At 36.1% G+C, this 24,870-nt stretch overlaps 3 protein-coding genes across 3 annotated transcripts; 1 reads left to right on the top strand and 2 right to left on the bottom strand.

Annotated features, from left to right (window-relative positions):
* Positions 1–3,296: 3,296 nt before the first annotated feature.
* On the bottom strand, positions 3,297–8,493 carry LOC18597846 (calcium-transporting ATPase 1, endoplasmic reticulum-type-like). The gene is made up of 8 exons (XM_007027084.3): positions 6,858–8,493; positions 6,553–6,622; positions 6,333–6,454; positions 5,694–5,975; positions 5,217–5,594; positions 4,706–4,815; positions 4,284–4,512; positions 3,297–4,158 (listed from the first exon to the last, which is right to left on the bottom strand). Exons 1-8 carry the CDS (start codon positions 8,271–8,273, stop codon positions 3,577–3,579), a joined length of 3,189 nt encoding a protein of 1,062 aa, XP_007027146.3. The 5' UTR covers positions 8,274–8,493; the 3' UTR covers positions 3,297–3,576.
* Positions 8,494–13,791: 5,298 nt separating this feature from the next.
* On the top strand, positions 13,792–14,688 carry LOC18597845 (uncharacterized). Its single transcript, XM_007027083.3, has one exon. It carries the CDS (start codon positions 14,054–14,056, stop codon positions 14,474–14,476), a length of 423 nt encoding a protein of 140 aa, XP_007027145.3. The 5' UTR covers positions 13,792–14,053; the 3' UTR covers positions 14,477–14,688.
* A 7,295-nt stretch (positions 14,689–21,983) lies between these two features.
* Positions 21,984–23,716, bottom strand: LOC18597843 (protein CANDIDATE G PROTEIN-COUPLED RECEPTOR 7-like). The gene has a single exon (XM_007027081.3). It carries the CDS (start codon positions 23,569–23,571, stop codon positions 22,255–22,257), a length of 1,317 nt encoding a protein of 438 aa, XP_007027143.1. The 5' UTR covers positions 23,572–23,716; the 3' UTR covers positions 21,984–22,254.
* Between the last annotated feature and the right edge of the window lie 1,154 nt (positions 23,717–24,870).

Below are 24,870 nucleotides of genomic sequence, written 5' to 3'. Positions count from 1 at the left end.
TATGTAGCATGGGAAAATAGTGAGAAAATCAGCAAAAGGCTTCAGCTTCAACATAAATAGGCCAGAAGCTAGTTAAATTTTGAGTCAAACGGAAGATATCTAGGCATAAATTTGCATAATTGTGAGTATAAGCCTGAATCGAAAGTGTATTTCAGGGACTAAATAAATTAATGAGAGTACTCTATATTGACAGCTTTTGAGTTCAGGAGACCAGCCCAAGATTTCCATATCTGTTTAAATGATTTTATGTTTGAAATAAAGCCCAATCTATGAGTATATTTGTAGTATTTTTTATTAGAAAAAATTATGAAAAATAACCTTTTTTGATAGAACATTTTAAAAATAACCATCAAAATAAATTTAACTGTTTTTAGCCATAACTTAACAAAAATACTCTTGAAACTATTTTAAATAAGTTAAATCATTCATCATAATTTCTTCTCATTTGTGCTTTCGATTTCTCTCTCTCACCATCACACTCTCTCTAATTTTATCGATTTCTCTCTTCGGCATTAGTCTGTTATGCTTCCGATTCCTCTCTCTCGCGTTTTTAGATTTCTCCTTCCTATTCTTTCAAGACACCAAGCGATGATTTTTATGTGCTTGGGTGGATGGTTATTTGAAGAATTTGATTTTTAGGTATTTTAAATAAAATCAAAATGGTAGAAATTATCACAGATGTTTGAAATAGCTTTTAATTGGATCAATTCGAGACTTAGACACCAACAAACTCAAATTTTGAAATTTATAAATTTAAATTTTCAAAAAAAAATTTTTTTTATTTTTATTCGAAATAGGTGTTTTAGATAAGCAAATTTGTGTTTTGATTTATAAAAATATGTTAGAAATACTTTAATCGGTCCCAATTTGTCAAAAAAAATGAAGAGAGTTGAGAAAATTTAAAATTTTGGTTTGTAAGTAACAACAACATTTTAAGTATTAAAGTGTAACAAAATATTTTTGAATATGGTATGTAATAATAATATTTTTTCAACATGACGTATAACAATAATTTTTTTTCAATATAGCGTGTAACAACTTAACCACAGCATATCACATATTTTTATACATGGCATGTAATAACCTAATCATGACTTGTCACATGTTTTTGTACATAGTGTGTAACAACCTAACCATAACGTGTCACATGTTTTTGTACATGGTGTATAACATGTTTTTGTACATGACGTATAACAACCTAATCATGACGTGTCACATGTTTTTATACAGGACATGTAATAACTTAATCATAGAGTGTAACAACCTAACCATGACATGTCACATGTTTTTGTATAGAGTGTGTAATATATTTTTGTATATGACGTGTAACAACCTAACTACGACATGTCTTATGTTTTTGTACATGGTGTGTAACATGTTTTTATACATGACGTATAATTTCATTAAAGATAATTTTATATAACTTCTCTAAAAATAATTAAAATTATAAAAAAATTATTTTTAAAAACATCTTATCATAATTATTTTTAAAAAAATACTCTTTTTTACTATTACACAATACACACTCCGGGGTCTAAAAGTTTTCAGGATTTCTTCCTGGAAGAGAGAAAACTGGGGCAGGTTGATGGGTTGGTTTGGAGAAAACATTGCGTAGGTAATGATTTGAGATACTTTCAATGCTATATTCCTTAGCATTTCTCACCAATCTCCTGTTTCAGGAAAAAGATTACAACAAAGAACTTCGGGATTTTTTGATGCTGTTCAATAGTAATACGTAAGAAATTATCAATGATTATGGAGAGCATGTGAGTTGTGACACATCCCTCGGATCAGGGTAAAGCCTGGCTGGATGTCAAAATCAATGCAAATCGTTTTCACCCACACATCAATTCCTGCCAATTATCTTGTCTTTTATTGCAGATAGGTTGGCTTTGTTTAAAAGAAAGCCTGCAGCAATCAAGGAAACCCCAAGGCAAATGTTCAAAAGTCTTAAACCAGAACAAAGCGTGTCGTCTCTAACCATTGAAATTAATTAGTCGCTCCATAGTCTGGCCATCAGTATTTATTTTTGTATGTCCAAAGAGGGGTGACCTACACCTCCTAATTCAGCTTCTGCACGCCTTCTTTGCTTCACGAAAACCTCCAATTCGAGACATGTGATGTTGTAATTGAATATATTTTTGCCTGGCCGAGTTGAAAATATCAGAAATATTAATGTTTGGTATGGGTGTTATATCTGCTGAGGACTGACCCTCCGGGGTATGTTCATCTGCTTTGGACTAGTGGCTGGAGGCTAAAGGGTGCAAGAAATGTCTGACAGAGAAACTGGGTCTGGAAGATCAGAAAAAAAAAAAAAGGGAAAAAGCCAGAATTACTTAAGGAAGCCATAGTTGAAGAATGACTAAAAAAAGTTGAATACTTATTTTCCCATACTATTGATAGGTAACCTCAACCACACCCATAGATTGTTAAAATGGGCAGGTCATTCCGAATCAAGTAGTTTGATTCGGGCAGATGGGAGTGATCAATTCAGCTCTCAAAAGCATGGCTAATATTTTTGCCATTCATTTGGGTGGTGGTTATACATTTATTAGATGGAATCTGCTTTTGCTTAAGATGCTGTAGTTGTAGTTGTTTCACTTTTACCTTTTGCCATTTTAGATGTCATTGTGTTCATTTGCATATGCCAAAGCTCTCTTCTCTTCATTCACTCAGACAGTTCTCTCTCACATGGCCAATTTGAACCTGGGTTTGCTCGAAAAATGAAGATGGAGCCTGGCTGCACCCAAGAGTATGGGCAACAGACTCCTGAATTACCTATCCATGCTGGGAAATAATGAACTGATATTAAAGAATGTTGACTGAAGAATCACTAATATTATTCTTGATGGCCTAATGCAATTACGTGTTACATTATAGCACTCAGCGTAGATCAGTCAACACCTTACCCAACTACATGCTGATGGCTTTGCAAGGTAAACGTGGAAAGCCCCTTGCATATAACCTTGGCGTAGGGGAGATGGATCATGACTCATCCTTCCTTTGAATCATTGATTGTTCTCTACCCCTATTCAGACTTCACCAATCTACTGTTCAATTCAAGCTGATCCTTGTTAGGAAACACTCATCCCTTGATTCCCTATCATCATGGACAACAGTGCAGAGGAATGGGTAAGCTAAGGAGGGTTACATTTTACGAGGTTGTTGGCGTCAAGCTTTAGATACCACATATCGGCAAAGTTATAGAATCTCTCGGGCAAATGATTGACAGGGAGGTAAGGTAACAGTTACTAATGGAAGAAAAGCTTGCAAATGATTAACAGAGTAAGAGTTGCTAATTCAAAAAATACTTCTATTTTTGCATTTCCTAACAGTTTAAAAAATTGAATTTAAACAAAACCTAGGAAACAGCAGTGACAAAGGAATAGTTTAGCTAGTTCTTTGTGGCCCAAACCATCCCCCTTTGTAAAATTGAGCGGGGGTTACAGACGGTACCAAGAAGAGAACTCAGATGATAAGAATAGGTGTCGAAGAGCGAACCCAAGAATTTCATCTATTGAGATGCAGTATCAGAAGCACCATCCAACTTCTCGAATTTCGACCAAGCTCTCTCTCTCACTCTGATTTGGGCTTTAAAGGTCTTTGCCTGGATGATTGAATCCCACTTGTAGACCTCCCTATGAACTTCAAGATCTCATCGATCAAAATCACAGGGAATGCAACAGCGAGAACCAGTAGCCATTCGTTAAAGCTTAAAGGCACGATACCAAATACTTGAGCAAGGAATGGCACATAGAGGATCAAGAAGTGCAGGCCAAATGACACAGACATGGCCAGAAGGAGCCAAGGGTTGACCCATGGAGGCATTGTCAGGAGGCTCCCATCCTCAGAAAGGGCATTAAGGGAGTTGAACATTTCAATGGCAACCAAAACAGAGAGGGAAAGGGTCATTGCTTTTACTTTGCCACCCTGGAAATAATCACAGGGATTGTTTTCAAAGGAGAAGACCTGAGTACCAGCTGTGAAAGGTGAAACGGTGAAATTTTCCCAGGATGAGCACTGGCCCCAATTGGCAAGCTGGGAGTATCTGACAAGGGTGTGGCCATCCCCACTTAGATCTATGCCCAAGAAGGAACCATGTGTATACCAAATGACGAAGACACCAACAGTGGCCATTCCAACATATAGTCCAATGACCTGTGCAAAGCAATAAAGTATTGTAAATAACTCAATCCCACTTAAATAACTTTTTCCACAAGATCAAGCACAAAGGTTAAACTAAAAAATATTCATATTAAAAGACATAGTAGGTGACAAGCTACCAGATAACGGAATAGAATCCAAGCAGTGATGAGTGAGTCATCACTTCTGCGAGGAGGCTTCTTCATGATGTCCTTGTCTGGAGGATTGAATCCCAATGCTGTTGCAGGTGGTCCATCTGTAACAAGATTGACCCAGAGAAGCTGGACAGGAATCAGGCCCTCAGGTATACCCAAAGCAGCTGTTAGAAATATGGAGGCAACCTCACCAATATTTGAAGAGATCATGTACCTGAAATAGGATTCAAATGGAAGAAATAAAATAATGTTCTTACCATCCAAAGAAGAACTCAAAGGAACAAAAAAAGAAATGATTAAAGGCAACAATCAAAAGCAAGAAAATTGAGCAACAACGCCTTTCTGAGCATTTTTGTCTATGTGCATACACTTCACATTCTAAAGCATGAGAAGAGCTTACAACCAACCTGATAAAAGCTTTCATGTTGTCGTAAATGGATCTGCCTTCACCAACAGCAGCAACAATTGTATTAAAATTGTCATCTGCCAACACCATGTCGGAAGCTTCCTTTGCAACCTGGCAGATGGAAATAATTTAAAAGATGTTCAAAAATTTTGGGGAAAATGATATAAAATAGTGAAAAGAGAAACACGACAGCAATAATTGAAACCGAAACAGAGCATCATGCATAATAACAAGTCATGGCCCTCTATTACAACTAATTGGATGAATGTAACATAGGTCCGTATTCAAGCCCCCATCAAGCATCCATCCAATTGAAGAACATTAAACAAGACTATCAAACTGTAACCATCTCCTCAGTGATCTTCTTGTAGGACTTACTTGTCAGGTTTTTTTTTTTTTTTAAATTCCCCTTCAATTCCAATAATCTCTCCTGTTCTTTTAAACATGATATGGAGATGCAAATGAAACAAAAAATCTGAAAGAGATCAGCAAAAAATAAAATGAAAACATACCTCTGTTCCAGCAATGCCCATTGCAATCCCTATATCAGCCAGTTTCAAGGCAGGTGCATCATTCACTCCATCACCAGTCATAGCAACCACCTCTCCATCTTCCTTCAGCAATCTCACTATCTCTTGCTTGTGCCTTGGTTCAGCCCTAGAAAATAGAAGCCCACCACTTTGTCTCAGATGAGCTTTCTTATCCAACAGCTCCATAAATTCCTTTCCAATTAAACTTTTTGAACTGATGTCTTCAGTGGGTCCAAATACACCTATTTCACGGCATATAGCTTCTGCTGTATCCTTGTTATCTCCAGTAATAACCATAACACGAATACCAGCTGCTTTACAGTCCACAATTGCTTGATGGACCTCTTCACGAGGAGGGTCCTGCAAACATTTGAAGGCAGCAGCAAGCACAATTAGTTCACCAGAGAAAAAGATAATCAAAACAATTCTAAAGGCAGTCATGGAAACAACGTAGCTCACCCTCAATCCAACCAAGCCAACAAAAGTGAGATTGCGCTCAATCGATGAATAGTTGGATGGGTCAAGTAAAAGGTCATGAGCCGGATGGTCATCACCACCATCATAGGTTTCAAACTCAGGGAGCTCATCTTTGTATGCAAAACCCAAGCACCGCAATTGACCGCTTGACATATCTTGAAGAGCACAGGAAACAAGGTTCCTAGAATTCTGATCCAGTGGTACAACAGAACCATCACACAACTGCATCTTTGAGCTTCTCTCCAATAAATTTTCTACAGCTCCCTGCCAAAGTATGTAATTCAAATTAGAGCTATAAAAAACCTTTATAAAGTGAAAGAGAAAGGAACAAGGAGATTAAAGTTAACAGTAGCTGTAAGAAAAAAATTCCATAAACAACGCAGATGTTAAACAGCAGCAAAAAGTATCATGCTAGCTTCAAACCCTATCATGCACATTGTTTTTTAACTTAATGGAGCAAAAGACATTCAAATCTTTAAAGAGGAAAAAGAGACAGATGAGCAGGGCCGCCTGCCAAATCAAAACAAGCATTTCCAGTTGATCACAAGATAATCAAGATGCTTAAAACCAAAATTTTCAGCTTTTAAGTAAGAAAAAAATGATAAGAGATAGAGATAGCACCTTCACTAACAATGACCTTCGTCCTGATTTGGAATTGACTATAACACCCATTGACTTCCTATCACGATCGAACTCAAGGGTTGCAATCCGACGCTCATACTCATTCCACCATTGGCAACAACCTTTAGATCACATCATGTAACATATTTAAGTTTACAAGTCTTAACGCTAGAAAGAAAATAATCAAAGTAAAAATAAATTATGTGAATATCTAACATACGTAGAATATCACTGCCAGCTGATCCACCGCTAAGAGATCCTTTCGGGAGGCCCATTTTCTCAACAAGAACCTGTAGCAAGAAGATATAGAGATGAATCAGATACTAAAATCACTATAATGCCTATTTCAGAGCAGGCACAGATCAACAAAATATGCATCAACTCTATTATTAACAGCTTCACCGTACATTGACTATCAGCCTACACTAAATAAATTTCTCATGCTCTAAACAGAATACATTGCAAACAAATAAACACAGTTATAAACAAGTCAAGAAAGCAACCAAGGGTAAGTGCCTGGCTAACCTTTATTGCTGCCTCAGTAGGCATTCCATGAGCAACAAACTTATTGTCAGAATGCGTAACACCAGCATCATTACATATAGCAGCAATCTTCGCGATAGTTTGAAGATTAGCATCCATTCCACAACTTGGCCAATCATGTATTTTCCCATCAGAAGGATTATACGTAGTCCCATCAACCCTAAAACTCCTCAACGTACCCGCATCACCTCCCATAGCCACAAGCTTAGCCACTGCCATCTGATTGGTCGTCAAGGTCCCTGTTTTATCAGAGCAAATCACAGTAGTACATCCCAATGTCTCAACACTGGGTAACTTCCTCACCAGCGCATTCTTTTGAGCCATTTTTCGTGTTCCAAGTGCTAAACAAGTAGTTATAACCGCCGGCAATCCTTCAGGAATGGCAGCAACAGCCAATGCGACCGCAATCTCAAAATAATAGGTACATTTCTCGAAGGAAAATTTAAAATTCCTTGGCCAACCATCCACAAATTCCCAACTAAGGAAGTATTTAACATTAATCAGCCAAACAAAGACACAAACTACCCCAATAATCATCGTCAAAACCTCCCCAAACTCATTCAACTTCTTCTTCAACGGCGTATCTTCTTCGCTCTGCGCCGCCACGTGGATTTGAGCGTGGACTTTCCCGATCTCCGTTTCCATTCCAATTTGCGTAACCAAACAGAAACAATTTCCGTTAACCACCGTTGTTCCGGCAAAAACCATGCTTCTTTTCCCTTGAATATCAGCGTCTTCGCTAACCAACTTGTTGGTTTTATTAACCGCCTCGCTCTCTCCCGTTAACGAACCTTGCTCGACTCTCAAAGTGGAACTAACTAACTCTAAAACTCTCATGTCGGCCGGGACTTTATCCCCCACTTTCAGTTCGATGATATCACCGGGAACGAGCTCTTTAGCCGGCAAGTTTGGAATTTTCACTCCATCTCGGATCACCGTGGCTTGTTCCGATTGGATCTCTTTTAAAGCTTCCAATGCTTTCTCCGCGTTGTTCTCTTGCCAAACACCGACGAAGGCGTTGACGATCAAGATCAAAAATATTACCAACGGTTCAACGAAAGCGGTAATTTCCATTTCACCGCCTTCTTCACCGTCGTACCAAGCCAGGACAAAAGAAACTACTGCTGCCACAAGCAAGATTCGAACTAACGTGTCGTTGAACTGTTCAAGGATTAAACTCCATATCGATTGCCCTTCGTGTTTTTCCAACTCATTGTAGCCGTAGATCTTGCGCCGATTTTCGACTTCCACCGATGATAATCCCAATTTTTTGTTAACTTGGTAACGCTTCTCGCATTCTTGGATATCTTTGGCCCAAGCAGGAAATACATCTGGATCGGCGGTTGGTCGAGAGGTAATCATTTCTCCTTTTCCACAACCTTCTCCTCCTTTTCCCATTTTTGGATCGGTTACGAAGATCAAAATGGAGAAACCCTAGGGCGGGCGGGGAAGATTAAGGTGTTTGGTTATCGAGAATAGCGCGAGAAACAGGAAGAGAAAACTTCAAGGATTCATTGATATACTCGCAGAGAGGATTGTGCTATTCCCACTATGCCAATCTCTTTTGTTTCTCTTGCTTTATACGTCTCTCTCTCTGGCCGCTCGCTGACTCCCTTTCTATCTGCGATTATCACTCAATTGATCGTGATTAAGAATTCTTGATTGTGATTAGCGAAACTTCGCCGTACCACCACCAAGCAGTTCTGGTGAGGTAGAAACGTGACGTCTGCTTAGATGGTGACAGCTGGCAAAATCGAAACGGATAATTGGCAGTTTCCTATATGACTCCGTCCTATCGGCTGTGATGTCGTTTCGTTCTCTTCCTTCATACGTTTTCCTTTCTTTTACACTGTCGCTGCCCTAGGGTAGGTAGCCAGAGAAAACAGGACAAAAATAACTTTAACGGTAAATAAAATTTTATTACTTTTATACTATAGTAACACAATTATTGGACGGGAAAAAATAATTCTTTAAGGTACATAGATACGATAAGGTTCATTCTACATTCTACATACTATATTTTAATATAAATAATAATATATTATTCATCTTTTGACATTTCTTTTTTTTAATATCCATATTATTAGTCAAAATATTATAAAAATTTGTATTTAATTCATTGTTAATGTATAATACGTTTACATTATTATTTAATCACCAAATATCACTTTATAAAATTTTGTTAAAATAAATAATTATTTTTTAGAGTTTTTAACTTTAAATTTATTTATTAAAAATCATAATAGTTAATTTAATGTTAATATGACCGTGCATCAAATATAAATTTTTACTGATTTGGATAAAATTTAGACGAAATTAGAAGAATGGATAAGAAACGAAATTTGTACGTATTTTGTTAGGCAAAAAGTGGACAATGACAAGAAGCGATAGGAGAAGACGAATTATATAAACAGAGTGAATAGTAAAAGGTCATAAAAGGGGAAGCTTCAAGACAAGAGCGTAAAAAGCTTTATTAGACAAATACACTACTTTATGAAGCAATGGTCAAAAAAAGGTAAAGCAAAGCCAACATAGAAAATGCGCATACTATTCTTTAGTTGGGACGACGCCATTTGTTTCTCTTAGACTTTAATCTCATGATAAGGACTTATCCTATGGGAAAATATGCGTCTAGTCATTGTTTGAGGTTGGAGAAACTTAGGCCAGAGGTAAAGCATGTCCAATATCAACAAAAAATGGGACTAGGAAACTCGTGAGAATGTGCACCATGCAAGAAAAGTCTGTTGACCCTTCACTTATTCTATTGCTTAACATAGTTTTGTCACTTTCAATTTTTCACGAATACTTGTTTCCCAAGCATTTCTAGCCTTATTATTCCATTAAAAATCATTTCTTAGACTTTTGTTTTGATGTTTAGCTATTAAAAAGCTTAACATTATTGAATCCGAATAGAAGAGTCAAGCTTGTCACTTATCGACATGGAAAAAATTTGTTAGTACTTTGGGTGTCTATAGAGATCTCGCGCGTGTATGGGAATAAGGTTTTTAGGATGTTTAAGTTGATAGCAAATTAATGGTTGGTGTGTTATTATCCACGTTTAGTCGTCTTGATGTTTCAATTTATAATAAATTAGTGGTTGATGCATTATCGTTCACGTTTAGTTTTCTTTATTTAAATTCAGATTTAATCGAAGTCATACACATTTTGCTTAAGAGAAATTGAGAGGTGTAGGTTCATCGCGTCTTCAATATAATTGCAGATTTCATAATGAATATGGGGATATTGATTGAGGAGATTTTTTTAACTTACCTTTGACCACTTGATGGAGCCATTAGCTTACTTTTAAATAATGTAATTGAGATTAGTTTCCTTATATTAATCAGGCAATAAATATTAATTTAAAAAAAAATTGTTAGTACATTGCTATCAAAATTAGATAGTTGATTATTTTTAGATAAAATTGAAATTTATCACTTTACTTAAAGTAATAAATCAAATTTCGAATACAACTTTTATTATTGTATTTTTCTAATTTGATTAAAAAAATTTATAAAAAATTATTTCGTTAAAAAATAGAAGAATATTTTGATTTTGAATTTTTTTAAAAAAACTATGTTAAGATATACAATGATATAAAATTACACTTTATTCATAGATATTATCTTAAATAAATAAATAAAATTTAAAATTTTAACCTTAATATTTATATATCGTGGTTAACTCAGCTTGCTTGAATGCAAAGAAAGTAATCTCCAAATTTGTATAAAAAAAATGGAGACGAATTGATCTAACTTGATTGAATTAATTTGGTCCCCGGATCAAGGACAAAATTGGACAAAACATTTAATTAATTTGATATACCAAACCAAAGAAATATCTACCGTACTCAGGGGTAATAACTGTAAATAGCTGGCAATGAATAAGAAGCGCCTCGTGGGGTGTGCCTTGGAGGTTTCTGGGAATGTTCTTGGGTTTGAATCCACACCCGTTGGGCAAAGGAAGTCAAAGGTTTGCTCTCAAAAATGGTCCATTTGCCATAGCAAAGGGTTAAAGTTTTTGATTCGAAATCTGTCTTCGTCGTGGCGGCAATCTGCCCCGTGGGCCCTACCTCTTTGCTTCTCAGTTTCTCATTTCTCATCCAACCCCATGATTTTTTTTAATTTATTTTCTTTTTTTTCTAAAAAAATATATATATTAAATGAAGTGATCCAGGGAAGGCTTCACCCTGTTGACAATTGACTCCAAATCAAATAATATTTGTTTAATATATGACGTCAAACAAAACAAAAATCTGCCATCATTTTTTTTTTAATTTGTTCGTCAAATTCTTTCAATATTATTTAATGATTTATTTGGATTTTATTTTTTATGACTACAATCCAATCTTTAATCTAAACACGTAAGGAATAATAATTTTATTATCTAAATTATATTATAAAATACTTTATTCTTTTTCAATCAGATTGGATAATATAAGTATCTGATTATAACGTATTTATTAACATCCATAATAAAAAATTTTGTGTTGTACTTATTTTAAGCATTCTTCTTTTTATACGAAAATTCGAATTTGAAATTAACATCCACAGTAAAAAATTAGTTTTTTTAAATACTTGAGTACAATTAAAAGATGTATTATTTAAATATTATTTGATTTTTTAAAACCCTTTTCTTGCTTGATTTTGTTCGATTAATCATTCTTATATGGATAATTATAAAAGTATCACAACTTTTTTAGAAATTATGACCAAAAAGGTTTTGAGATTCCAAACCATTAAATACCAAATTGGTGGATTAAACAAAGGGACTTAAAATAATTTCAAGTACCATGGAGGATCAAAATGAGAAGAATACGGTAAATTAGAGAATTCAAAAGTAACCATTTATGACTAAAAACAGAGAGAGTGGAATGGAGAAGCAAAGGGCAAATCTACGTACGAATTTTCTACATTAGGAAAAGGCCGCAGGGATTTCATCAACCCGCTTCCAAACAGTTGCGTAATCATTCAAAGTAAAGATTCCAAGCCGGACATTGACTTCTATGTCCCCCACTCCCACTCCCACTATCCTCCTGATCTTTAGTGCTCAAAAATTCCGCATATGGCTCCCATAAGTTAATCAAAAGTAAGTATTTTACTCATTAATTAATATATAATTTTTATTTAAAAAATAAAAATTGAATTTTGTTAATTTTAAAAAATAAAATTTGAATTTTTTTATTATAAAAAATAAAAAAGCTACTTACCAATCATTCAATTGGAACAAAATTTGATATGTATTTTGTAACAATTCGACCCGATTTTAAGTATTATTAGTTTAATCTATTTAAATTCTTATGTAAATTTAAACAAAATTAATATTTAATACGTTAATAGTGTATAATTTATGCACACAATCATGTCATTAAATGTTGATACTTCATTAATGAAGTATTATTTTAAAAGAAATAAATCCTGATGAGATCTAAAAATGACATTAGATTTTAATATTAATTTTTTATTTTTTTAAAATAATAAATCATTAATAAGGTGTTAAGATTTAATAACTCGATAATGTATCAAATATTTTTTTATTTTAATAGTCATATTCATGTGAAATTTAGGATGATATATCACATTCAATTGACTAAAATTTTAAGTACAATTTGTAATAATTCGAGCTTAAGTATTATTAGTCCAATATGTTTTCAGATTTAAATCATAAAATTTTCTAAAGAGTAGGTTTAAATCACTAATGTTGATTGATTAAAATTCAAATCCAACGTGAGATGAGCCATCAAGTGTGGTCTAAAACAGACTTCTTGCATTGATTTTCTTCCTGAACAAATGCAAATAAAGAAAATAAGAAAGGCAATTAGGAAGGGTCCGGGAAACTTAGAACTCCACAAAGACCTTGAACTTGTAGAGTTGGTGAAGGACGTTGTGCTTTGGGTTCCCAAATTTCCAAGCGTATACTTTTCTTGTGACAAGAAAAGGCAACTGGAAATTACTGTTTGATGGAATTTTTTGAACAAGAGTCAAAATCACGAGGACTTGAACAAGAAACAAATGACAAAGGTTACATCAGCAAGAAAGTCAGGCCTGTGGATGAAGACCAAGACAATGTTTGCAGAAAACCCGAGAGCAGAAAAAGACGGGGAAGAAATGTTGAGAAGGAAGTATGGCTTTGACGATCATTAAATGGGACACAAACAGAGCCTTTGTCTGGGATGCTTGCTTTTGTAGGGTCCATCAAAGCCTTTTTTGTTCTGATTGAATTGATGATGGGGCCTATATAATTACATTTGTTAGTTCTGAAAGGTTTGGGCTTGAGCTTGAACTTTGCTCCTTGGAAGTCAGGCCATTTCTCATAGTCTCATGTAATCCATTTTGTCCAAGGAGAAATGGGCTGACTGTCTCGAAGCCTACAAAACTCTTGTTTGTTCATGCAAGACCATAAATGGCTGCACTTTTTCTAACCCCATGGTTGAGTGCAAAGCAAAGGGATAGGAACTCAGGAGATGTAGAACAATCAACTGAGAAAATCCTGAGATTTGGGTTTTTCCAAGCTATTAAGTGAATGAATCTTCTAAGCTTGGGAAGCACCAATCATGTTTATGGAGTTTTCACATGTAAATTGTGAGCCATATGCAAATACGGTGGAAGAGAGTCAGAGCAACAAAAGCTTTGTAGTTTAATCACTTTCAACGTTGTGAATATGGAAAAAGAGTGATCAAAGAAATTAGGTTGATTTCCCCATCGAATTAAAACCTTCTCCACTGTATGAACGAAAGAAACTGTCAAAGAGTTTTTGACAAATATGCCTGCAAACCACGCGTGATGCTTATTTAATTACAGACTCAACAATGTCTTCTTGTGGGGTTTACATAATTAACCCCCGAGACTGCATTCAATCAACTACAAATCTACTTTATGGCTGCCCATTTTGGTCAATAAAAAATTAACATCATTAGCCTATCCACTATTTGCCTAACAGCGCACACCACTGCTGGAAACACCTTCATTTCTGCTAAGTCATGGCATGATAAATCCCACTCGGAACCAACCCCATTTGCCCATTTCTCCCTGGCTTTCACCCTTTTTTCTTCCTTCTTTCTTTCTTTACATTATATATCTTTTCTTGCAATCTAAGCTTTGTTCAATCTTATAACTCTCAAAAACCTGGTTCATAAATCTGATCAAACGCTGCCCACACCCTAAAAGAAACCCTTGGAAGAAATGACATCTGTTTGCATTTCTAGTTGTTTGAATGATGCTAGAGACCCCCGGGTGCCTGTCAGGGCAACCTACGTGAATCTTTACAAGTGGCCAGAGTCGGATGCAGAGTTTGTGAGGTCAAGGAGCTCAGGCATGCATGGCCACCCTAGGGTTGTTGACGGTATCTCCTGCAGGCAGATGTACTTAAGGAGCTATAGGTTCTCCAGGAAAGAAACTGTGCCTGAAAAGACTGTGAAATGCTTTGGGAGAGTTAAAGACAAGGTGGCTCATGGGAAGAGGAGGAACAGCAGCCAAAAGAGACGCATTAGGAGAAAGTGTTTCGTATGGAGGAAAGTGAAGGTTGTATTTTTCAGGTTTTTCAATAGGTTGCTGTCTTGCTCTGCCAGTGTAGATGTTGTGGATCAAAGGAATGCTTTCTTCTGAAGCTTTTTTGGGGGTGATTATTTGGTTTTTGTTCTTTTAGCCATGTTTGAAGAGAAAGGGTTTTGGGTTTAATTAACTTGTTTTTTCTAAGTTGTGGAAATGTGAAATGTCTTAAGTCAAGAGAGATTAGGGACTTGTATCTTTGTACATTAATTAAATGTGCTGCAAGAATTGTCTGATATTCTTTCATCTGAATATTTTTATTTCATCAATTCATCCTTATTCTCTCCACATCTCTAAATAGACTAATTTTTACTTTTGCCATCATTTCTTGAATCCCTAGTTAAAGGGTTTAAAGGCCTTTAACATTTCAATTTCAGATTCTGTGTCTTTGTCTTCTTTTTAAAGTAATTTGACAGCAAAAAGTTATTTCTGTTAAAAAAGTTCCATCAGTAGTTCAGCTGAGTGTATACTTCTCCAAAATCCTTTTTGACCACCTTCAATTCTATGCCTTTTGTACAAGTGTTTTACCAGCTGTTGGCTGGCTCATATTTTCATGTGACAGCAAGTGAGTTTCTGATAGCTTGTTAGACCTGAGTATACTTTATTGTTTGGGTCTTCAGCTCTGTTGAAAATGACAGGCTGCATCAGGTCAAACTGACAAAGAAACGCAGGCATTGGATACCCTTTTCCAAAAGAAACAAAGAGGACTTTATTCCACTGCCCAAACCCCAAGAACAGTAATATAAACCGTCGATCAGGTCAAAAGAATTCTGTCTGTTGTGCAAAACCTTTTGCTGCGGCGGAATTCTTTCACCACCAAAGTCAGTAGGTGTAGGCCAGTGTTCCTTGCATTGAAAAACGTGAGAGCGAGATAAAGAAAAGGAGGATTACATTTCTTTTTCCATATCACTGCATCCATACCAGTTCATCAGAGTTCTTTGAGTTCCTACCTCTGCCCATTTGTGAAAAAGTTTAAAACTGAAGCTGTCTGATCATAATAATCAAACTTGACACTTGGGAATTTACTTGGTTGATTGCTGACCAACATTCCTCTGCCTTTACTTTAGTTGTCTACAATGTTTTCAATTTATCATGAGTTTTGGTGCAAAAGGAGCATGGTGGGCATTAATTGCTGTAAATTATGAACCCCTTTCATCAATTGCAATTATTGTGAAGAACGTTTTTATTGGAAAAGGAGTTTCACGGCTTAAGAAAGGAAAAGGACAGCATGGACTGATAAGGCTGGACTCTGGGCATACAATCATAGCTGTCACCAAACTTCCTCATGCTTGCACTCTACGACACAAATTATAATGACTAGTACCCTTTTCTTGCTTGTTTCGGAGCTCATCAAAACCTGGAATGGAAGCACAGAAAGCTGAATTTCCGCTTTCAATACTTCCCCTTCTCTTTGAATTCTCTTGTTACCAGTTACCTGGATATCTTCACCCTGTAAGAAGGTGAAAGACACTTGATAATTTTACTTCTCTATAACTTCTAGTTCATGTTAATTTTTTTTAACAGGGTTTAGATTCAATTGGCCCTGGAACTATGAATCAGTAATTTCTGTGAAAGAGATAAAGCAGAGAACATTTTATTATTCCTCATCATAATGAATGAAACTTTGCCTTGGTCATGTTCTGCATTATCATCATTTCATCTATTGCTATCATTGCTCAACTGACAGGAGAAGATACCCTTTACCATCTTTCTAATGAAAATAGATTTCTTATAACAATGAAAAAATTGGATAGTTTAAGTTAAAAGAAGTTGTAAAAAGGGGGATTGAAGATATACCTACAGGGGGCTGTAAAAAGCTCTCGACACGTGAAAGTTGAATCTCAGGTTACGGTTGTAGAGGTTGAGATCAATGGAGAGGAAGCTGAGATGGAAAAACTGAAAAAGAATCGATCAAAATGAGAAGAAAGATCAGAGTTATGAAGAAACTAGGAAAGAAAGTGGATTAATCGAGAAAATTAGGCCGAAAGGAGGAAAAATCAGTTAAGACACGGGTTAGCCTGCTAATCATGCGTTGAGAGCATCCCCTGCTCATTGTTCAACCTTTGGGCATCCTACTAAAGATCGTCCTAATCATAATCCTGTGCCACCTGCCAGAAAACCGAGCAGAAGTGGGTTCCTAAGCCCCAAGAACAGATGAAACAGGATGTAGTGGAAAAATCCCCAGCACTTTCAGTTGTTGTTGATACTTGTGTAGGAGAAACAACTCCAATGTCCTGACAATACTGAAAACGCAAGAGCAGCTGCTGCAGGGGTGTCTGCACTGGTGAGATAAGCGGAATCCAAAAAGAGGAAAAGGAACAATCACGCCAAGAAGAAGATGGGAGTGAATTCTAGTCAAACAGGTGATCCTGTTGTTGACAATGTTCTTACCTGCTCTTGTTCTTTGTGAATATTCTGACTTTAGGGGATTGAATGATCCCACGAAGCAGGAGGTGAAGTCTTACCTTTGTCTTTAAAGATTGATTTAATTTAACTTTAAGAGAAAATTACGAGGAACATACTTTCTTGATAAAAATATTTTAAAAATAATCATCAAGTTTAACTATTTTTAATCATATTCAATTATGACTTGACAAAAATACCTTTAAAATTATTTTAAATAAATTAAACTATTTATCATAATTTTTTTCTATTTGTGTTTATAATTTCTCTCTCTCATCATCACAGTCTCTCAAATTTTATCGATTTTTCTCTTCGGCATTTGTCTGCTATGCTTCCGATTTCTCTCTCATATTTTCAGATTTCTCTTTTTTGCGTTTTTAAGACACCAAACAATGGTTTTGATGTGCTTGGGTCGGTGGTTATTGGAAAATTTTGATTTTTAGGTATTTTCGGTAAAACTAAAACGGTAGAAATGATCACAGATGTTTGAAATAGTTTTTAATTGAATCGACCTAGACATCAATAAACTCAAAAAATTAAAATTTATAAATCTAGGTTTAAAAATTTTTTATTTTTTATTTTTGGTTGAAATAGGTGTTTTAGATAAGAAAATTTATGTTTTGATTTATGAAAATATGTTAGAAACATTTTAATCGATGCCAAATTGTCAAAAAAAAATGAAGAGAGTTGAGAGGATTTGAAGTTTTAGTTCGTAAATAACAACAACATTTTAGACATTAAAGTGTAACAAAATGTTTTTGAATATGACGTGTAATAATAATATTTTTTTAACATGACGTGTAACAATAATATTTTTTTTCAACATGGCGTGTAATAACTTTTTCAACCATAACGTGTAATATGTTTTTATACATGACGTGTAACAACAGTATTTTTTCAACATAGCGTGTAACAACCTAACTATGAAGTGTCACATATTTTTGTACATGACATGTCACATGTTTCTGTACATGACGTGTCACAACCTAACCATGAAATGTCATATGTTTTTACACATGACGCGTAATAACCTAATCATGATGTGTAACATATTTTTGTATATGGTATGTAACATCATAGCGTGTAATTTCATTAAGGATAATTTTATTCAACTTGATTAAAAATAGTTAAAATTATAATAAAAATTATTTTTGAAAATATCTTATCTTTAAGGATTATTTTAAAAAACGACCCTTTATTTAATTTGTATTCTTGAGACTAGAGAAAAGAAGAATAAGGATAGAATCTTGGGTTTTAAGGGGTGGCAGTCCCTTCATAACTATAAGAATGATGTAGATGGTAGAATATGGACTCTTTGGAAAAATTTGCTATCAGTAACACTTCTCTCCAGCTCTGATCAGGCCATCGTCTGTCACATTACTACAGCTGAAGTCAGGTTTTAATTATTTAGAAGACGATTATGGAATCAATTAACTGCATTTCATGCCTCTCACTCGGACCTTACCTGGGTGTTAGCAGGGGACTTTAACATCATAAAGAATGTATCTGAAGATTCAGATTATGATGGATCTCAAGTTCCCGGGAGTGACATTAAGGATTTTCAGCCTTGTCTATTGCAGCTGCAGGTAATGCACCATCCTTATACTGGTTCCTTTTGTCTCGTTGTAATGAGAGACCAAAAGAATGTTTAGCTGGGAAATTCGATAGAGTTTTATAAATGATGCTTGTGTGGATGCGTTTCCTTCTTCTGCTGTTGAATTATGAGCCCTGGGATATCAGACCGCTGTCCTGCACTCATCAAACTTAACTCTGATATTGTATCCCCCCCTAAGCCCTTTCAAGTTTTTTAATCTCTGGACCCAGCATGAGGAGTTTTTGGAAGTTGTGGTCAACGTCTGGGACTGTCCTCTTACAGGTCGCCCTATGTTTGTACTGCACCAGAAACCTAAGCTGTTGAAGCTAATAAGAAACACTTCAGCCATATCTCATTGCGAGTTCAAGAAAAAGGACAAGAACTTTCTGCTATACAAAACAGCCTTCTTTCTCATGCAACATCTGCAGACTTGGTTGCTGAATAAAAGAAAGTCTCTGCTGGATTGATAAACTTATTGGTAGCTGATAAGAGGTTGATCAGAAACAGCCTATTTCCATAAAATTAATAATGCCAGGAAATTCCTCTAAGATTCATATGACAATAAAATTTGTTTCTCAAAAGGATATCCATTTCTACATTAAGCTGCTTGGAATAATTGATGATGAAGTGGAGAGTTGCTCTGTTGATGAGGCTAAGGCCATCTTGCAGACATCCTTTTATGATGAATCTAGAAATATCCTGCAGGCTCCCATTACACAGGAAGAGGTGAAGTCTACTACATTTTCCCTTAATGGAAGCAAAGCCCATGGCCCTGGCGGTTATACTGCACAATTCTTTAGGGCTGCTTGGTCTACAGTGGCTGATGACGCTTCAAGCCATAAATTCTACCATTATTAACTTAGTCCCTGAAGTACCAAATCCTTCCTCCATCTTTGAATTCAGACCTATCTCATGTTGTTCCACCATTTACAAATGCATTATGTACTAAGCTCATTTCCAATAGGCTTAAGAAGTGCTTACCAAGCATGCTTTGTGCAAACCAGAGTGCATTTGTGGAAGGTAGGAGCTTGTAGGATAATGTTCTTCTGGCCCAAGAACTTGTGAGAGGTTACCAGAGGAAAGGTCTGTCTCCTAGATGTACATTGAAGATAAACCTCAAAAAGGCTTTTGATTCTGTTTAGCTAGGACTTCTTGTTCACAGTATCAGAGGCTTTGGGTACCCATCGAGCTTTATGCTGTGGATAAGGGGCTGTGTCTCCATAAAGTATTCTGGTTCTAAGAGAATCAAGCAAGGTGATCCACTTTCCCCCTATCTCTTTGTTATTCTGATAGACTTTTTGTCTAGGATGCTGAACACTGCTGCTGCGCAAGGAAAAATGATATATCATCCCCAATGCAAGAGGTTTGCTTTGCAGATGATCTTATTCCAAAGGTTCTATTAGATCTATTTTTGAGATTCCTCAGCAGTTTTATAAGTTTTCTGGCCTTCAGCTGAACGATAACAAATATGATATTATGTTCTGGTTTTATCCAGCATGATCTCACTCACATGCAAAAACATCATCGGTTTTCAAGGACTGCTGCTGTTCGTTACTTGGGAGTGCCACTTACGGAGCTCACATCTTCTTTTGCCAATAAGCGTTTTCGGGTTAAATGGTTGGTCTCTCTCTATCTGGTAGACATCGGGCTAGGGTGGGCTGGGATAGACTCTATGGTTTCAGTACAGCATCCCCAAGCATGCCATGATTGCGAGGATGGCTAATACTAAATAAGCTAGCTGCCCACTCTTTGCAGGCTTTCTACTCAAATTGCTATGCAAACTAGAAGTTGAAGACACAGATACAGGCGGCTGTGGACCAAAGTGCTCTTGGATGCTGGTCTGACGAGTTTAATTGGATCATGCTGCTGGAAGGAAAATCTCTCCCGCTGGTCAACCTTAAGGTGGCATTGAATGCATACATCTATTTTCTCTGGATGGTAAGGAATAACAGGAAGTATGGTAAGCACGGTCGGGATGTAGATACACTCTTTCGATTACAATTTGAACGTTAACTCAGGCCATGAATGTTTGGCTGTGCTTTGACATAACATAAATTTAAAACCAGAATCGCAATCTAACTGAATTCACGTTAACATTAATCTTTTGCCTTTTTCTTCATACTAAAAATGTGAAAATTAATCTTAGTCAACTTCTGGAGTTTACGAGATAATATACTGGGCGACATTTTGCCATTGCCCCCTCCTAAACAATTTTCAAAGACTTGATCATGATTTCCAAGCATCATGATTACGGTAGCAAGCAACAAGCATAGGGGGCAAAACAGAGTTACTCTCAGATCTTCATAAAACTTCTCCACCTTTCCTTCGACTCAAACTAGGAGTTTAATTCTTATAAAGGGAAATGTTACAGAATGCCTTTTTTTGGGGTCTTTGATTTTGTCTGTTAAGTAATTAGGACCAAGAAGCCATTAAAATTCGTACAAAGTATAGGGAGATCATGCAACTTGGAAGGAACTCATCACCATGAAGCTGGGAACTTAATACTACTATAGAATTGGGATGTTAGTTTCTCACTCTCGCCAAGGCACACATATACCTAACTCGCGTCTTAAGGCAATCAACAGGGTCATTACTCATACCAGCCAATTCTTTAAACTTAATAAGTCTTAGGACTAAGCCAATAAGAAAAGAAGAAACAACAAAGCAGGAGGAGCATTCAAAATGCTGAAAAGTCCATTACATAAAACGTAAAGGAAAAAGACACCAAGTTGAAACAGCAAAATGGACTCGTAGGATTCCATCGAAATGTACTCCAAACATTCACTATCAACAATCAAAGACTATTCTCAGAGCTCACCTCATCGAACTTATCAAACTTGCATTATCTTAACCAGTGTTTCTCTGGATATAATAAGCCGGCATCAAATCAACATTATTATAAAGAAAATCATCAGAAAGACTGATTTCAATCGAATGGAACTATACAAACTAATTCCATGAACAAGTCAAGTTGGCCATTCCTACAAATGGAAAGCAGTTAAGGAAAAACACCACCAATAAATCATTTTAACGGCTAATCACATTAGATGATCCCGATCAGTCTCCCACCGTCTATCTTCTTTCCGTTTACAAAATTGAATTAAGCTATATCAATCTCACAAAAGTTGCATATGGTTTATGAGGAGGGACTCAAAGATTATTTGTTTTAAAACAGCATCATAAAGGTCATTCCTCTCAAATCCACTGCCTAATAATGAACCTTGACCTGGTGACTGATGGTTCAGGGCAGCTGGTGATACGTGGAGGTAGAGGGGTCAGAAAACAAATAGCACCATGTTTGAACTGCCAAACATGAATACTGCAAGCTACATAACAGGATCCCATGTAAAATCAAACTGCTAAAACTTATGAAACTATCTTCACATCAATGTCTATGACATTCTTAATATTGTATTTAGTAAAGAATCAACATTAATATAACATCAAAAGGGAAGTTCACAGCGAGTGAGCAATTCAAGTAGAACAAGGAAAAGAAAATTTGAGTATACAATTACTGCTATAACAAAATTATCATAGTAAACAAATCACATCACTGGGGAGATTAAATTGACTACAGTGCAAAATTCATTATGAGCTTCACAAAGTGAGAATATCATTCAGCAGGAATACAGTAACTAATTGAAACATATTCAAGTTCTTGCAACAAGTTAAACAAAATGAAAACAGTAAAGAGAAGAGCAGCAGCAGTTGCAGACCTGATGCAGCAATTTGTATCCGTAAAATTCACTAAGGACAAACCTGCAAACTAATCACAATTTGCATAAAAAATAAAACCCAAAGTAACCTTTATATGCTCTTTTCAACTGCCCCTCTTTTCTCAAAGCTCGAATTCTTCATCTCTAAGAGCAAGCTCAGCAGCCTCTTCTTCTTCCTCATCAAGAATAAAATACTCATTTTTCTCCACCGGCCTAAACATATAAAAGATCACCAAATAGAACACCAAACTTGCGGTCTCCTCAGCCGCGTTGCTAACCCACTGATACTTGTAAGCTGCGATCGTCCTCAAAGCAAACACCACAATTCTTGTAAAATACAAATAACCGATCACCACGATATAGAACTGTCTAAACAGAGTCAACTTGGCCAAATTCCTCGCTGCCTTCCCATCGGTTTTCGAAGTTTCTCTCAACGAGCGAATGGACCAAACGATTGGTAAAATAATCGCGCAACAGCAGATGATGTCAACCAGCAAAAACACCTGATTCCATGTCACCCAATCTTTAATAAAAGGCCCGGTTTCTCCGATCACAACGGAAGCAATATTAGCTAAAACTTGAAGCGGAATCACGATCATCAAAACTTTCTTTTCCCTTTCTTGTAAAAATGGCTTTAGAAACGACCAACCGGTACCGATCAAAACGATGACAGTAAAAAGCAAAACGACACGGATAAACTGAAAAATGTAAAACAAAACATCCCAACCGTGAGGAGTACCGGTAACTTTAACATAGTGCTTATCTTCGGCGGCGCAGATCAGATTCAACGCTTTGAACAAAAGTAATCCGGCCATTAACAAATGGATCCGGTGTACAGATCTTTTGTTAGTATAACAAACGTAGATCCAATAAGCTAAGAAGCCTAAGTAGAGAATTGAGAAGAAGGTGTAGAGAGAAGGGAGCTGGGTTAGCCCCGCGGAGAGGAAATCTTTGGAACCGTCGCGGTCGAGGTTGTAGATTTCGGTCCGGACGTTCATGGAAACGCGCGTTTCGGGAGCGCAGTTGGAGAAAAAGAGAGAATATTCATTGGGGGAAGAAACGGGGTAAGAGCGGTCGAAACGCGAAAGGGGAGGTGGGGAGAGGTCGCTGAAAGTGAAGAGGCGTTGGATGTAGTGAGAATCGAGAACGCAAAAGTGAGGGTTTTGTTGGATCTCGAGGAGGACTTGGAGGAGGGATTCTTCCGACAAGAGGAAGAATCCGAGGCGGGAAGAGTCGGGGTTGGGGGCGTTGACTGAGGAGGAGACCAAGACGGAGGAAACGGCGATGGCGACGTGACCGGTGTGGGTGAAGCCGAATTTTTCGAAGAGGATCATGGGCCGGGAGTCCGAGTTGATGGTCAGGGTTTTGATCTCGGCGGTGGTGGAGGAGAGGAGGGAAAGGAGGCAGAAGAGGAGTAGGAGTAAGGTTGTTTTCGTCATTTCTGGGGAATTTACTGCGGCGGTTGGAACGGTTAGGCGCGGTGGTTACGGTGATTTGGAGGGGGAAGGGATCGAGTGGTTGAATTAATAAAAGGGCAAGGTCATCGGCTTTCCGGATCTGATCGATGTTGAGACAGATGTTTTATCAGAAACTTGAAGCTTGGATTTGAAGTCAGTCAAAGACCATACGACGTCGTTTCTTCACAAACCAAAATGGGCCGGAGGATTTAATGGATATCCGCGTTAGGTTCAGTCCAGTATGCAATTGTCTTCCCAAAACCTTCAAGGCTTCAACCCCTCGTCATTTTGTCAAGTTTTATGATGAAAAGCAGAGCCCAATTTCCAATACATCTCTCCATAATAATAATTAATTAATTAAATATTGGGCCCAGATTCTTAGGATAAAGTTTTTCTTTCTTTTCTTATATCATAGTAATAATTAATTAAATATTTTAATTTATACTAGTGTTAGTTTGGTTGAAATTTTCATTGATTATGATCCCCAATTATAATGATTAATCGATAACTGGATTTATCTTGTCGATAAAAAAGAACCCTCATTATGTTAATTTTTTAACATTGTCAAAAAGAGTTTTTATTACACCATTATATTTTAAAAATTTTCCAGTTCTAACTTATTTTCCAAGTTAAAATAAAAAATTCTCCTTAATTAAATTTATTCTTTAACTCTCCACTTTTTTTTATTACAAGAAATTGAGTTCCTAAATGTAATTAAACCTAGATTACCACTATTAATCTTCTTTTTCACTAAGATAAGATTACCAGGTGACATTAATAATATATAAAAATAAATTTAGTCATTTGGTATTAATAGATGTTTGACAAATATATAAATATATACATTTATTTATTTTCTTTTATCATTAGTATCATATGAAAAAAATTATTTGCATCTTTTATACCATTTGACATTTTATTGACTTTTAGGATCATTCTAATAGATTATAAACACTTCCATATATTTATTTATATGTTTTAATTATAAAAAAAAGTATTAATATCATAGTATAAAGTTATGAGTTTAGGTTTGGGTTTAATGTTAAAAAATTAACTTTGATTACAATATTTCCTCGTGTCAAGCTAACTTTAAACAAAGGCTATGTTGCAATGTAAGAACTCTATTTGAAATTAACCATTACCGTTATATGTACATAACATTTTATAACATAAAAAAACTGTTATTTGGTTATGCTCACAAGTTACTCAAAGTCAAATATTAAAATACTCTAAGATATTTAATTTGCTATCAAACTATTTGAAATTAAGTTTAACCTGATT

The sequence above is a fragment of the Theobroma cacao genome, chromosome 5 (assembly GCF_053813885.1).
Source record: "Theobroma cacao isolate CCN51 chromosome 5, ASM5381388v1, whole genome shotgun sequence".
Lineage (NCBI taxonomy): Eukaryota > Viridiplantae > Streptophyta > Magnoliopsida > Malvales > Malvaceae > Theobroma > Theobroma cacao.
Note: the sequence above shows the minus strand (reverse complement) of the source record. Positions and strands in the feature narration are given on the sequence as shown.

What these genes read in the sequence shown, in the direction of transcription:
- LOC18597845 (XM_007027083.3), top strand. Translation starts at nt 14,054, where the DNA reads ATGACATCTGTTTGCATTTCTAGTTGTTTGAATGATGCTAGAGACCCC.
- LOC18597843 (XM_007027081.3), bottom strand. Translation starts at nt 23,571, where the DNA reads ATGACGAAAACAACCTTACTCCTACTCCTCTTCTGCCTCCTTTCCCTC.
- LOC18597846 (XM_007027084.3), bottom strand. Translation starts at nt 8,273, where the DNA reads ATGGGAAAAGGAGGAGAAGGTTGTGGAAAAGGAGAAATGATTACCTCT. An exon ending in AACATGAAAGCTTTTATCAG is followed by an intron (nt 4,513 to 4,705) that starts GTTGGTTGTAAG and finishes ATCCTATTTCAG; the next exon opens with GTACATGATCTCTTCAAATA. An exon ending in GGATTCTATTCCGTTATCTG is followed by an intron (nt 4,159 to 4,283) that starts GTAGCTTGTCAC and finishes TGCTTTGCACAG; the next exon opens with GTCATTGGACTATATGTTGG.